This window comes from Mustela nigripes, chromosome 1, assembly GCF_022355385.1.
Source record: "Mustela nigripes isolate SB6536 chromosome 1, MUSNIG.SB6536, whole genome shotgun sequence".
Classification (NCBI taxonomy): Eukaryota; Metazoa; Chordata; class Mammalia; order Carnivora; family Mustelidae; genus Mustela; species Mustela nigripes.
In genome coordinates, this window is record NC_081557.1 from 147,039,315 (window position 1) to 147,052,371 (window position 13,057).

Here is a 13,057-nt window from a genome sequence, read left to right on the forward strand (position 1 = left end):
GAAAGAGGAAAAGACTCTAAGGAACGAAACATGTCCGGGAGCGGGGATTACCTCAAACATGGTGGCCCAGCCTTCCATCGACTACCACCATCCTTTGTCAAGAGAACGTGTTTTCTCTGTGAGGACCCCTGAGGAGAGAACCCTAACTGTAGGGGTGAGGTGGGGAAACAACAAGGTCCACGCACTGCGGGGTTTATTTTTCAGGCCTGTTGGAGTCAAGGCCACCCATACACTGGGATGACTTCAGAAAGAAAACCTAAGCAACTCCACCTTGTCTGTCTCTAGAGAAGTGGTTGCAGGGGAATCTGAGGACAGAGACTTGGCTTTCTCATTTTGCATTTCCATATATTAGTGTCCTGTTTTTATATGTTCTTCCAAAAGGCCTTGCACATTCAGAGGCTCTTTTAATACTTCCGGTCGTCTTCTGAGGAAGCCGAGTTAGGCATTCCCACCTCCTCTGCTAAGACAACTGACACAGGACCCAGATCCATTTAGTGACCCAACAGAGGCTCAGGCCCCAGTGTTCTGATGTGGACTCACCCTGTTTCCACTGTATGAGCTACAGAGCAGAGCTTCTACATAGGGGAGAAGCAGACAGACAAGAGACCTGAGTGCCAGCGATCTCTCAGGCCAGACTGCTTTCATGTTTAATAAAGAAAGGGCAGTAGATGCGTGGGGCTGAGTGGCGAGAGTCAATTGCAGTGGGATCTGTGAGAGGGCGGACTGGATTAATTAACCTCTGAAAACCTTCCCGGCTCTACAAAGTGTTCCGTTTCGTTCTTTTTGTTTAATATATTTCAAAATATGACTTCAAAAGCATTTTAAAAGTTTAAGACCTTACCCTGTATTAACGAGTAGGATTTTTGGGGGTAATATTTTAATGTAATCAATGGCTATGATGCTTATTGTATGAATATATTAAAACCGGCTGCCTAAACATGTTAAAACCAATTGCAGCTACATTGTTTCTTCAGCCACCTTAAGCAGAAAGCCCTTTTTCTCTCTGGTAGATGACTGCACGTCAGTCTCAGCCTAGTCCCACCGGAGTGGCTACAAATTCAGAGATTATCAGAGGTCTGCTTCCAGGAACTAAGCACTTCCGGATTATAATGGCTTTCTGTCCTAATGTTCTTCTTACTCAATGGAGCCTAATTAGCAATTAAACCGGACTCCTTTAAGCTTTTTCCTATTTGCGTCACTGTTTCAGTGTTCCCAACATCTGAATTGGTCCCCCTATTTAAAAGTGCCTCTCTCCAATTCCCCGTGAGGAAGAGAAGCAGGAGCTGAGAGAATTTTAACTCTACACACACTGCCACAGAGAGACACCGAGACAGACAGACAGACATACACACACACACACACACACACACACACATACACACACACAGTCTCCACCAGCACCAAGACAAGGAAATATTTTAAACCTCCTGCCTATTCACGGTCTCCCCTTCCTCCACTCCCTTGTGGCTTCTCTTCTCTTTAGTGTCTTCCCTAATATTTCAAACAGTGGGAAATACAGGATGATTGTCTCCTAGTCCCCTTCATCATTGGGGATGCTTGGGAAATGGTATCATTCTGCTTTTAACTTTACTTTTGAAGGATTGCTATTTTGTCCAATTGAAGAAAATATTCCCAATTCTAACCCTCTGTTTTACAATATAAAATGAGGGGGGGTAAAGATATTTTAAATTCTTATTATAGTCAATACACTAGAAATAAAAATTCGATAATCTTTAGACCACATTTTAAAACCACATGTAAGAAAAATCAGTGGGGAGGTGATACCCAACTCTAAAATAGGCCTTAAGTTCTATCTGACTGATATTTCTGATTTTTAAAAACTGTTTACTAAGTGTGAGTCCAGGGATGTAGAGACTCATGCAAGTGTTATTGTGTTTAGGGAATTCAAAAAACAAGAGCCATTATAGCCCATGGCAGGCGGCATATTAATAATCACAGTAGTTGCCATTTATAGAGCTGCTTTATATGTTGAATTCTCATAACAGATTAAGATTTACAGAAAGAGGAAATTAAAGTTCAGAGGCTAAAGCTGTTTGCCAAGAACACACAGCTAGTAAATGGGAGAAGTGATGGGACTTTTGCCCATGTGAGTGGTCCTAGTAGGACTTCCTGTTGTATATTGTGAATGTATCTGCCAAGGGCCTATCTGTGTCTTTATGAAACATGAAACAGGGAAGAAAAACTTTAGACAAGTAAGAGTTAAGTTAGAGCTTTAAATATTCAATTTCTGTAACATAAATATTCAAGTTCAAAGAGTATTTGTTGCCAGGAGCAACGCTAAACTCAGATTCTCTACTGATAGCTCATTATGACCATGAGAGAAATACTGAGAAACAGTTCTGTATACAAGGTAGAAAGTTGCCTGAGATGTTCATTATCTTTTCCAAAATACATGACTTATCAATAGCAGAGCTGGCATTGTAGCCTCGTTCTGTTGACTCTCCATGAAAAGAATAAAAAACTTTTGGGCTCAAAGCAGGAAAGTCCTGGATACTCAAAAGTATTTATAAGGTGCATTTGGAAGTAACAAGTGACACAGTGCACCTGAGAAGCACCTGAGTGTGGGGTAATGAAAAAGAGGCTGGGGTTGTGGAGGAATAGGAGGAATATGGCCAAAGATACAAAGTTTCAGTTATAAGATAAATAAATGCTGGATATGTATTCTCTAACATGAAGACATCATTAACACTGCAGTGTGGTATAGTTAAGATTTGGTGAGAGAGTAATTTTAAGGGGCACCTGGGTGGCTCAGTGTGTTAGGCATCTGCCTTCGGGTTGGGTCACGACCCCAGAATCCTGGAATGGAGCCCCACATCAGGCTCCCTGCTCACCAGGAAGTCTGCTTCTTCCTCTCCCTCTGTTCCCCTGCTCATACACTCTCTCACTCTCTCTCTATTTCAAATAAATACATAAAATCTTTTTTAAAAAGAGTAGTTTTAAGAGCTTTCATCACAAGAAAAAATCATTTCTCTCTTTGTATCTGTATGAAATGATAGATGTCAACTTCTTGTGATGATAATTTCACGATATATGTAAGTCCAAACATTGTTATACACCTTAAACTTACACAGTAGTATATGTCAGTAATACCTTAGTAAAACTGGAAGCAAACTTATGATGATCTGCAAAACAAAAAAAAACCAACAACAACAAAAAAAGAGGCTGATAGGTCGCAGGCATATGCCATAGGATGGAAATTGCACTTGATTTGGTAAGCCATATAAAAGTCGAAGCAATTGAGTGCATGTTAAGATATTTATTTTTAAAAGACATCTAGTAACAGATGCATTGCTAAACAGAGGACCAGCGTCAGACAGATTAGTTAAACTAGATGAAGCTGTGAAAGGTCTGCTAATGAAGATGAAGCAGTAGGGGATGGAAGGAGGGAACATAGTTACTAATTGATTCAGGTATGGAGTCCATAGGAACCTGGTCAATAGTCAGATTTATCCAACAAGGAAAGATACAGAAAATTTCTTCATAGGAAAGGCAGGAATTGGAATTGCTGTTGGAATGGGGATTGGGATTGAGATTTTTTTCTGGGCATTTTGAGCTTCAAGGGCTAGTGCGAGAACAGAAGTTCAGACATTCCTTAGGCAGTTAAAATACTGATCTGGAGCCCAGGAAAGAGGTCTTCATCCAAGATTTAGATTTCAGATTCATCCAGGGAAAATATATAAAATGGAATTACTTAGGGAAAGTCCACAAGGTGAGAACTGGGAGGATTATCACTACTTGAGGATCAACCGGGCAAATAGAAGCCAATGGAATATGTTGAGGGAATAAAAGGAATAGAACCTGGAAGAGATGGTCGTGGGAACCACAGGGAGAGGTTGGACTACATAAAAGAAAAAGGTTTCAAAGTGTGTTTGGATTAGAATCCACTAGAAGTGTTCCTTCTTTTAAGGAGCTGAGGAGATCTTGTATTTCCACAAGCTCTTTCTCAATCTTTCTGCTTTTCCATAGCATCTCATTTTTGTTTCGTGCCTGCATTGCCTTCTGATAGCTCTCTGAGGACATTAATTAGAAGTGTTTTTATATTTTCTTTTATTGTTTTAAGATCTCTGTTTCTCTCAGATTTATTTTTTTCTTTGTTGGTCCTGAACTACTTTTTTTTTTTAAATTAAAAATTTTTTTTGAATTTTATCTACTTTTATTTTTTTTAGTGAATAATTTTTTTATTTATTTTCAGCATAACAGTATTCATTATTTTTGCACCACACCCAGTGCTCTATGCAATCCGTGCCCTCTCTAATACCCACCACCTGGTTCCCCCAACCTCCCATCCCCCCTCCCTTCAAACCCCTCAGATTATTTTTCAGAGCGCATAGTCTCTCATGGTTCACCTCCCCTTCTAATTTCCCCCAACTCCCTTCTCCTCTCTAACTCCCCTTGTCCTCCATCTGCACTTCTTTTTCATGTTGGAGGCTTTCTGTAAGTAACTAACGATCCTCAGTTCTGAGTGAGGCGATAGCAAAGTCATCAGAATCCCTGATGGGCTCTCAGAGCTGTTGACCAGAGAGGAATTTGACTACTCTGCAGAACGAAAGACAAATGGCAGTATAGAGAGTTCTTTTTTTTTTTTTTTTCCTTTGGGAGGGGCTTTCATTTCTCCAGGGACAGATCCTCAATATTAATTACTCTGAGGATTAAAATCAGACAGTCTTTTGCCCGGGAGTGAAGAGCAGTGGGTAAAGGGAATTGATTGTTCTGTATTTTGAGTTTAAAATAATTGTCAGGCTATTTTTAGTTCAATATCTCACCCCACCCCTTGTCATGTCTTATGTCTGTCTTTGGTTACGTGGGGGCAAGTCCGTTCCCCACTCATCCTTATCCAAATGTATTTCAGTCTGTGGTTTCCTGTTACCCACTGATCTGTGACCATTCCCAAATCTGCTTGCATTTTCCAGAAATTTGTTGAAACTTCTCACCACCTCCACCCACCAAAATCTTCTCCCATTTTCTGTTAGCCTTATGTACATATACCTTATTTTAAATTCTTCTGCTCTCATTACTGTAGAATCTCAGGAGGAAGAAGAGATAAAACCTGTGTAGTTTTAGCCAGAAGTCATAGCTCTTCATAGGTGTTTCTGATGTTAGATGATATCTTGATTGTCTTAGAAATTCAGAGAGAACATGTAATTCTGGGTAGACATTTCAGATATTGTTGAGAGGAAGTTTTGAAAAACCCCCTTCCACCTTTGGTATTTATTAAGGCAATCAGAAAGGATACTGACTGGTCAAGGTCCCCTCTAAAGTTTAAGGTGATAAAAGAAGTTTCTTGTGGTTGGTCGAATAGGAGAAATATGGTCTGAATTAGAATGGGCCAGTTCTAAATCTGGTCAATTTCATTTATAATCTCCGCTGATGTACTAATAAGGGCAGCTGTTCTGAAACTTGGAGCCAGTTGGACTGGTTACAACCAATAGTTTTACAAAGACTGCCAAGGAGCCATCATAGAAAACTTCAGGTCTCACAGAAGTGAAGCGTAGAATCTTCGTGGATCTGCCTTCCTAATTTTTCATCTCTTCCTCAAGCTATTGAGGAACTGTTTACTTGTCTTTTTATTTTGAAACTGAATTGTACATTTTCCTCTGTATTAGAGATTCTCAATTTTTTAAGTTGACTTAGCATATATATATTATATATAGAGAGAACATGTAATTCTATATTCATATGTTCATATATGAATATAGTTGAGTTAGGCATATATATTTCAGCTGACTTAAGCTCATCATTTTAAGTTGACTTAGAACCCCTGACACTGTACCGCGGCAAAAACCCGGGTGATTGCAGCTATAGCAGAATTGACAGACCCATAATTTTGATGACCTGGCCAAGCTTTTAGTATGACACTGGGGAGGGGCAGGCTGTGGAGGCAGAGAATGTTATGATTTGTTTATTTTTAGTAAAATATTTCCATATGTACCTGACTTATGTTCATGCTAACAAAACAAACTTTCCACAGGGAATTAATCCTAAACTCAGAAGTGTGAAATTCAAGTAGTGGCTTTACTGATGTCCCAGCTCTGATAGCATAGAAAGCAGCCTGTGTGCTCCACGAATAGTATATAAACAGGGATTATTTGCTATTAAGTGATATTTAAGCCAAGAAAGAGTTGATGCTTATTTTACATCACTTTAAAATGTAAGATTGGAAAGATTGACCACTCCTCAGGTAAGCTAAGGAAAAAGAAAGTAGAAATGTGTCAAATTCCAAGACTCAGTTTCTTAAAGGATAGTATCAACCATGGGCTAAGACTAAAACCACTTATGAGGTAAAGATTGTCTTCTGATGGACAACTCGTGTTATTGTAGTGTTTAGAGGGGAGTGGAAAGCTAATGGTTATACTTTAGGGCATGATAGATGCATGTAAGAAAGGAATGTTGAAAATACATACTGGAACTCAGACTGTTGAGCACAGGTTTTCCAGTTAACTAAGACCTGGACTTAAATCCTGGTTGCCATATAATACCTCATAATTTCAGATAAATCTTGAGAAACCATCCCTCAGCATATATGTGTTTTTTTTTTTTTTTAAATCAAGTAAGATAACTCACCTGCTCTCAAGAGACAGAAAAGACAAGGAGAGGCAGATAATCAGTCAGTAAGAACAAAGGGTGATGACTGCTGTGTCAGAAGATTCCAGGCAGAAGCCAAGTCATTGGAGGTCATGTAGCTCAAGGCCTGGACTGCCTCTTATGGACATGAAGAGCCAAGGATAAGTTCCCAATAGGGAAGTCCAGTTTTCAATTCAGAATGTTGGATGGAGCAGTTGAGTTGTGGTGGTGGGGTGGGGTGGGTGGGGAGATCGATAGATACAGATGAGACTTGCAGTAGGGAGATTGGTGAACAAATATTCCAGATGGGAAAGGATATAATAAAGATGGAACATTCCAGGTCATGATGATGAGAAGATGAGGTTACAGAGACTACCTTATCTTGGTTTGCCCAGGACTGTCCTCATTTAAAAAAAAAAAAAACAAAAAACCTTAGAAAGTCCCATGTCCCAGGAAACCCTTCAGAACCGGGCAAAGCAGGATGGTTGATCAGCCTATCTGAGGCTCTGAAGGCAGGACTGAAATGGTTGGGAACACTGGTCCAAGTGTAATTAAGAGGAGAAATCTGAAAGACTCACAATGACTTGGGTTTTGGAAGGTTGGTGACAGAAATGGAGAAGTTGAAGACACTAAGAAGGTTTTGAATTTAGTTGCTAGAGATAGTTATACCATCATCCAAGAGAGATAAAATCACTGCATGTAAATTCTTTCAGATCGTGGCCTTTTCCCCTACTCTATAGTTCTAGCCAATCATTCATTTTGTATCTGTATTAATCATGCAATATCCTCTCTTAATTCTATAGTTTCTATCGATTTTGAGTTTGGATCTAAAAAGAATATCAATACAAAGCAATCTCTTCATGGCTTTATCTTTTGTTGTACAGTAAAATGGAAATATATAGTAATATCCAGGCCATGCATGGTAGGGTGGAGGCCATCTACTTATCCAAAGAATGGGTATTGGTGTTTGTACTTTTTAAGTTGTCCTTGGTAGGAAAGACTAAATTCTACAATTTGTCTCCAGAAATTGCTCATTTATTTTAAATGCCACATGACCCTTTGGTGTCTTGCTGGATTTGATGTTCTTAATCCGTCAAAAATAAATAAATTTCAGGCTACCATACTTTTTTTTTAATATCTCAATTTTTTTAAATTTCTTTTCAGCATAACAGAATTCATTGTTTTTGCACCACACCCAGTGCTCCATGCAATACATGCCCTCCTTAATACCCACCACCTGGCTCCCCTAACCTCCCACCCCTCACCCCTTTAAAACACTCAGATTGTTTTTCAGGGTCCATAGTCTCTCATGGTTACCATACTTTTTTGAAAAAAGATTTTATTTATTTATTTGAAAGCGAGAGGGAGTGAGTGAGAGAAAGAACACAAGCTGGCTGGTGGGTAGGGTGAGGGTCCAGGGAGGCAGTAGGAGAAGCAGACTCCCTGCTGAGTAGGAAGCCAGACACGGGTCATGACCCTGGGATCATGACCTGAGCCGAAGGCAGCTGCTTAACCAACTGAGCCACCTAGGCATGCCCAGGCTACCATTCTGATGAGATAAATTTTTAAATGATGCCATTTAGTAGAAGCTAGGGGAATAAATAAAAGTAACGAATCAGCTCATTTTTTTTAGTTTCCAATGGGATATTTGATACATGTGTTGTTTTTCAAATTCTCTGGATAATGGATTACATTTCTTCTTTCTTTTCCAAACCAGCTTGATTGTGCAAGCCACAGATAAAGGGATGCCCAGGCTTTCTGGTACAAGTGTGATCAAGATACAGGTGACTGATATAAATGACAATGCCCCAGCTTTCCTCTCCTCTGAAGCAGTGGAAATTGCAGAGAGTAAGTATGCCGATTTGGAATCATGGTGTTATCTTGTATAATATCATCTACCAGACAGGCGTTCTGTTCAATATAAGTACTATTCCTTACAAACCATGTAACATGGACAGCTTCTGTCTTCATCTTACAAAGAATAGAAAATGGATGGTCAGAAGTTAAATATCAGATGTTAAAGACATTAAATGTTGAGGCTGGGATTTGCCTTTAAGCCTTAGGAGGCTGGTTCCTCAGACTCAACCTGTCATTCCCCACAGCTGCTTTTGTGTATACGGATAGTTCTCAAAAACAAAATGTACTCCATCAAGAAGCATACTTTGTTGACTATGGTGATCATTCTAAAGCTCGTCTGAGAAGAAGCAATGTCCTTAGACTGATAATTCTGTCGGTCTTTGTGGTATACGACTGGCAAGTAATGAGTGAAGGGATGCTCACTGCAAAGTCATCGCTTTCCTCTAGTGTAAACTCAACTTCAGCATTTACAGAATTTTTTTTTTTCTTTTTAAAAATTTTTTTTTCTTTTTTAAAAAATTTTATTTATTTGTCAGAGAAAGAGAGAACAAAAGCAGGCAGAGAGGCAGGCAGAGCAGAGGGAGAAGTGGACTCCCCACTGAGCAAGGAGCCCCATGTGGGACTCGATCCCAGGACCCTGGGATCATGACCTGAGCTGAAGGCAGCAGCTTAACCAACAGAGCCACCCAGGTGTCCCTACAGAAAAATTTTAATCACATTAGCGGTAGAGGTAGAAAATTCAAAATTTTACACAGTATGCTAATGAATCCCAGTTGGGTCCCTGGGCTGTGTGACTCCATCGTCTGCAATCCCAAAGTTTGTCCACAGTCAGTGGCTATGATGGTAAATCCAACCCAACTCTATGATTGAAATTTGCAAAAAGTGCTGGCCCCTTTCTTGGCCTCTTTCCTTTCCCTCTCAGTACCCAGCTTATTCCTAAGATGTTTCTAAGATTTTAGGGTGTTCAGTTTCCAAAGAAACTGCCACTCACAGAGGCATATATTTGTAGATGTATAGGGATATTTACAAATACTCTAAAATATTCTACAAAGAAAAAATTCTCCAGTTCTGGCTCTCACTCATTTGATATACTTCCATTTGCTTTTATTGAAGGTACTGTTCTTAACCACAGCGCCTTAGCATCAAAATGCAACAATGTTCTCAACACATCACAAGAACAAAGGGCAAAGATCAAAACACATACTGAATAGGGTAAAGGAGTGGTTGATGCATCCAGAATGTTCAAGCCTGAAATATGAAAATTACATGAGTCTCATGTATAGGGAAACTGTTCTGAGTATCTTGACATCTTCTCTCCACCTGTACCCATACTTGTAAGCTTAAAAGCGAGGTTCTTTTTATGAAGTTCAGACTAAAGAACAAATGTAGTATGTTAGGCATTTAGCATGCCATCTATTTTGTGACTTTGGGGTGGTGAATAATATTAGAGATTTACTTTTATCACTAGCATGATGTATACTTTGTCTTTCCATAGTCTGGATAGTTTTGATAAATTTCCATAGTCTATGCCACCCCAAATGCAGTAATTTTACAAAAATAAGTATAAGGAACCAAGTATTTCTAACTTATTATACACATATTGTCATTTAAATTAATGCTTGTTTCAAAATTGTATGCTTTATATTAATGTTTTGAGTAATAACCTTCTTCCCACCCATATCCTTCACAAATATATGATTTTAATACAGAAACTACATAAGAGAAATTAAGTGGCTCAGAATGTCTTTTGGTCCTGGAATGGATATGATAAAAAATGCAATATAAAAATCAAATATACCCTACCTCCTCAATTCCCTACCCAGTGGTAAATTTTCACTTTATTGGGCTCATAAATTCTTCAGAGTTTTTGTTCAGCTCGTAATGAGCTTTGTATTAGAAATCGTGCCAAGAAACAGCAAACCATGTTGGACTTGAAGTTAAAATGTTTGGATGGAACTATTAAAGAAAAGTGTTTCAAAGGATGGATTTTAATGGAGGCTGACATTGGTCATGACTATTGCAGATTCTTTGCCTGGTGCCGTTGTGACTCAGATATCAGTTCATGATGGGGATTTGAATCCAGCTTTCATCTTCAATTTTGCCAAAGACAGTAATCCTGGAACCAAGTTTGCTATTGATCGGAATACTGGAGCAGTGGTGCTAGTGAAAACGCTGGATTTCGAAGAAGTTACTGAATATGAGCTGTTCATCCAAATTTCGGATACTGTGCATGAAACAAAGGGAATGCTCACTGTCCGTGTGGTGGACGTCAATGATAACCCACCTGTATTTTCTCAAGATTCTTACCAGGTAAAGGGCCTCAGGAGATGCTGAAAGCGTAATCAAAGTAGAAAAGAATAGGGAATACTGTAACAGTGTTGATGGACTGTGTTGTCAACCAGTGTTTACAGACTGATTTAGGGAGTCAGTAGCCACAGGTTTTAGTGCCTTAGTTGATGCTGAGGGTTGTATATTCAATATTCTGGAGCTGTGGTAGGTACATATGGAAGGAAAGAGCTCATTCATTTCAGTTTCTTACAGATGTATAGCATCTTTTTTTTTTCTTTTTTAGTTTGTAGATATTGGAGTCCAGCTGTCCATAGCAATCAGAACTGGTCTAATATTTGCAAAGGTATCAGACAATATGGTGGTCAGGATTATCAGCACTTAATTTGGGAAGACTCTTTCTTTCCTTGACATATTTTTGGAATATACTGATAAAAATTTTGCAGAAACAAATCATGAACAAAATTGTAAAGTGGAAATTTTATTTTTTTAGAACTTAGTGTATGTTTATGAAAGTCAGGACAATAATAGCCTTCAGCTAAGTACTTGGAAATGGGCTTCAAGACTTCTGAATGTAGCAAATGCACGGGTTCAGCATAAACACAGAAGGGAAACTAAACTAGGTAATGATCCTCTGTATGTAATACTGCAGTAGTGGTCTTATTAACTATCCTCTACCAGGCAGAACTAATTTAGATGGATTTCTTTTCCATAATAAAAACCAAAACTAAATGAAAATTTTTTAACTTTGTTTTTCTGAATCTGGGAGTACGAAATAACGTTTTAATATATCAACTCTATAAATTACTATGTGTGTTTTCCATAAGTAAAATGAATGCAATGGTTTTATTTTCTGGCCCTGTTCTTGAAAATATCTCTAACCTGTAAGCACAAGGCCCCTTTCTCTCTTTTTCCTTCAGGTCACTGTTCCTGAATCAGTGCCTCTGGGGTACTCAGTGCTGACCGTGTCAGCCACTGACCTAGAAAGCAATGAGAACATTTCTTACAGAATCCTTTCCTCTTCTAAGGAATTTTCAATTGATCCAATGAATGGTGAGTTATTTATTGTGGCTTTAGGTGTCTGTAGCCTTCAACTAGTGTCCGTAGGTTTGAGATACAAGGTAGAAGCCTGAAATAATCTTTTCCAAATGCTCCTGAAATGTTTCCACCTCACCTCTCTGGAATTATAGATGCCACCCTTCTTATTTCTCTTCACATCGAATGCTGTGGTAGCAAATCCTGGTGTTATTTCTCTTCTCTAACATCTTAATGGCTAGAAAGCAAAATTATGTGCTGGCAAATGCACAGAACTTCAGAGAACCCGATGTAGTAAACACCCAGCTCATCAGTCCAACCAAGGACAGTTTAGGTAATTATCCTGGGCCTCAACAAGAATCAAAATGAAGGCAAAGGGATTCATTTAGTACTGAGGACTTCGTGTTACAAGAGCGTGGAAGTTTTTTTTTTCCAAGCCAAGTATATTAAGTTCAGTAATAGCATAATACAGTCAATAAGGACAGAAAAATTGAACAGAAAACTATGTAAGCATCTCTACTAAGAACACTTATTTTGGTATTCCAGTTTATTTGATGGCTTCCAAGTGTCTTTATATTTTTATCAGAAAGCAAGTCATTGTGGTGATGAAATGCATTTAGACAAGTGATTTCAGATTAGAACACTTAAGAACTGCATAGAGAAAGCATACCAATGGATAGATAGTAAAAGTTAAATTTGATATGATATTATGATTAGCAAAACATTGTTCCTAGCAGAGCACACTCTAGAAAAGAATAGGGCCTGGGACCTGTTACACCATGTGTTCCCCATCTCTGCATACCATTGCATTATTTCATAAGTGAGAGCTGATTTAAAAATGAATCTCAGGACGATGGATGGTAAGTAGACTTACTGTGGAGATCACTTTGCAATATATACAGATAGCAAATCACTAGGCTGAACACCTGAAACTAACACAATATTATATGTTAATTATATCTTAATTAAAAAAAATTACCTCAGGATTTCCCCAAAGAAGAATTTAATCACAGAATACTGGTAGGAGGCCCATGGAGTGTTCCAAAAGGGAGAAGTAGGTCATGTCGCCACACAGCCTGTGGGTGAATGCTAAAGTATAGATAGAAACATTTCAGATATTTGGCTCTTCTTTTGTCCTCCCTTTCTGTTTTGGAGGGTCGGGGGTGGGAGATGTATATGTGCTCAGATGGCATCAACTGCTCTCCTGGCCACAGCCCATCAGAGTGTGTGAGGTGGTCACTCTGAGCACTTAATTTAATGTAGCATCTTGAATTATTAATAAGCTTTGCAATGAGAT

At 38.8% G+C, this 13,057-nt stretch overlaps 1 protein-coding gene and 1 long non-coding RNA gene across 2 annotated transcripts in view; both read left to right on the top strand.

Annotated features, from left to right (window-relative positions):
• Window positions 1-13,057, top strand: part of LOC132013875 (uncharacterized) — a 422,962-nt gene that overhangs the window by 284,698 nt on the left and 125,207 nt on the right. The gene's annotated exons all lie outside the window — the stretch shown is intronic.
• Window positions 1-13,057, top strand: part of DCHS2 (dachsous cadherin-related 2) — a 258,187-nt gene that overhangs the window by 239,944 nt on the left and 5,186 nt on the right. The window contains exons 17-19 of the mRNA XM_059394233.1: window positions 8,300-8,430; window positions 10,463-10,749; window positions 11,646-11,778. Coding sequence (XP_059250216.1) covers window positions 8,300-8,430; window positions 10,463-10,749; window positions 11,646-11,778 — 551 coding nt within the window. The remainder of the gene's footprint in view (window positions 1-8,299; window positions 8,431-10,462; window positions 10,750-11,645; window positions 11,779-13,057) is intronic.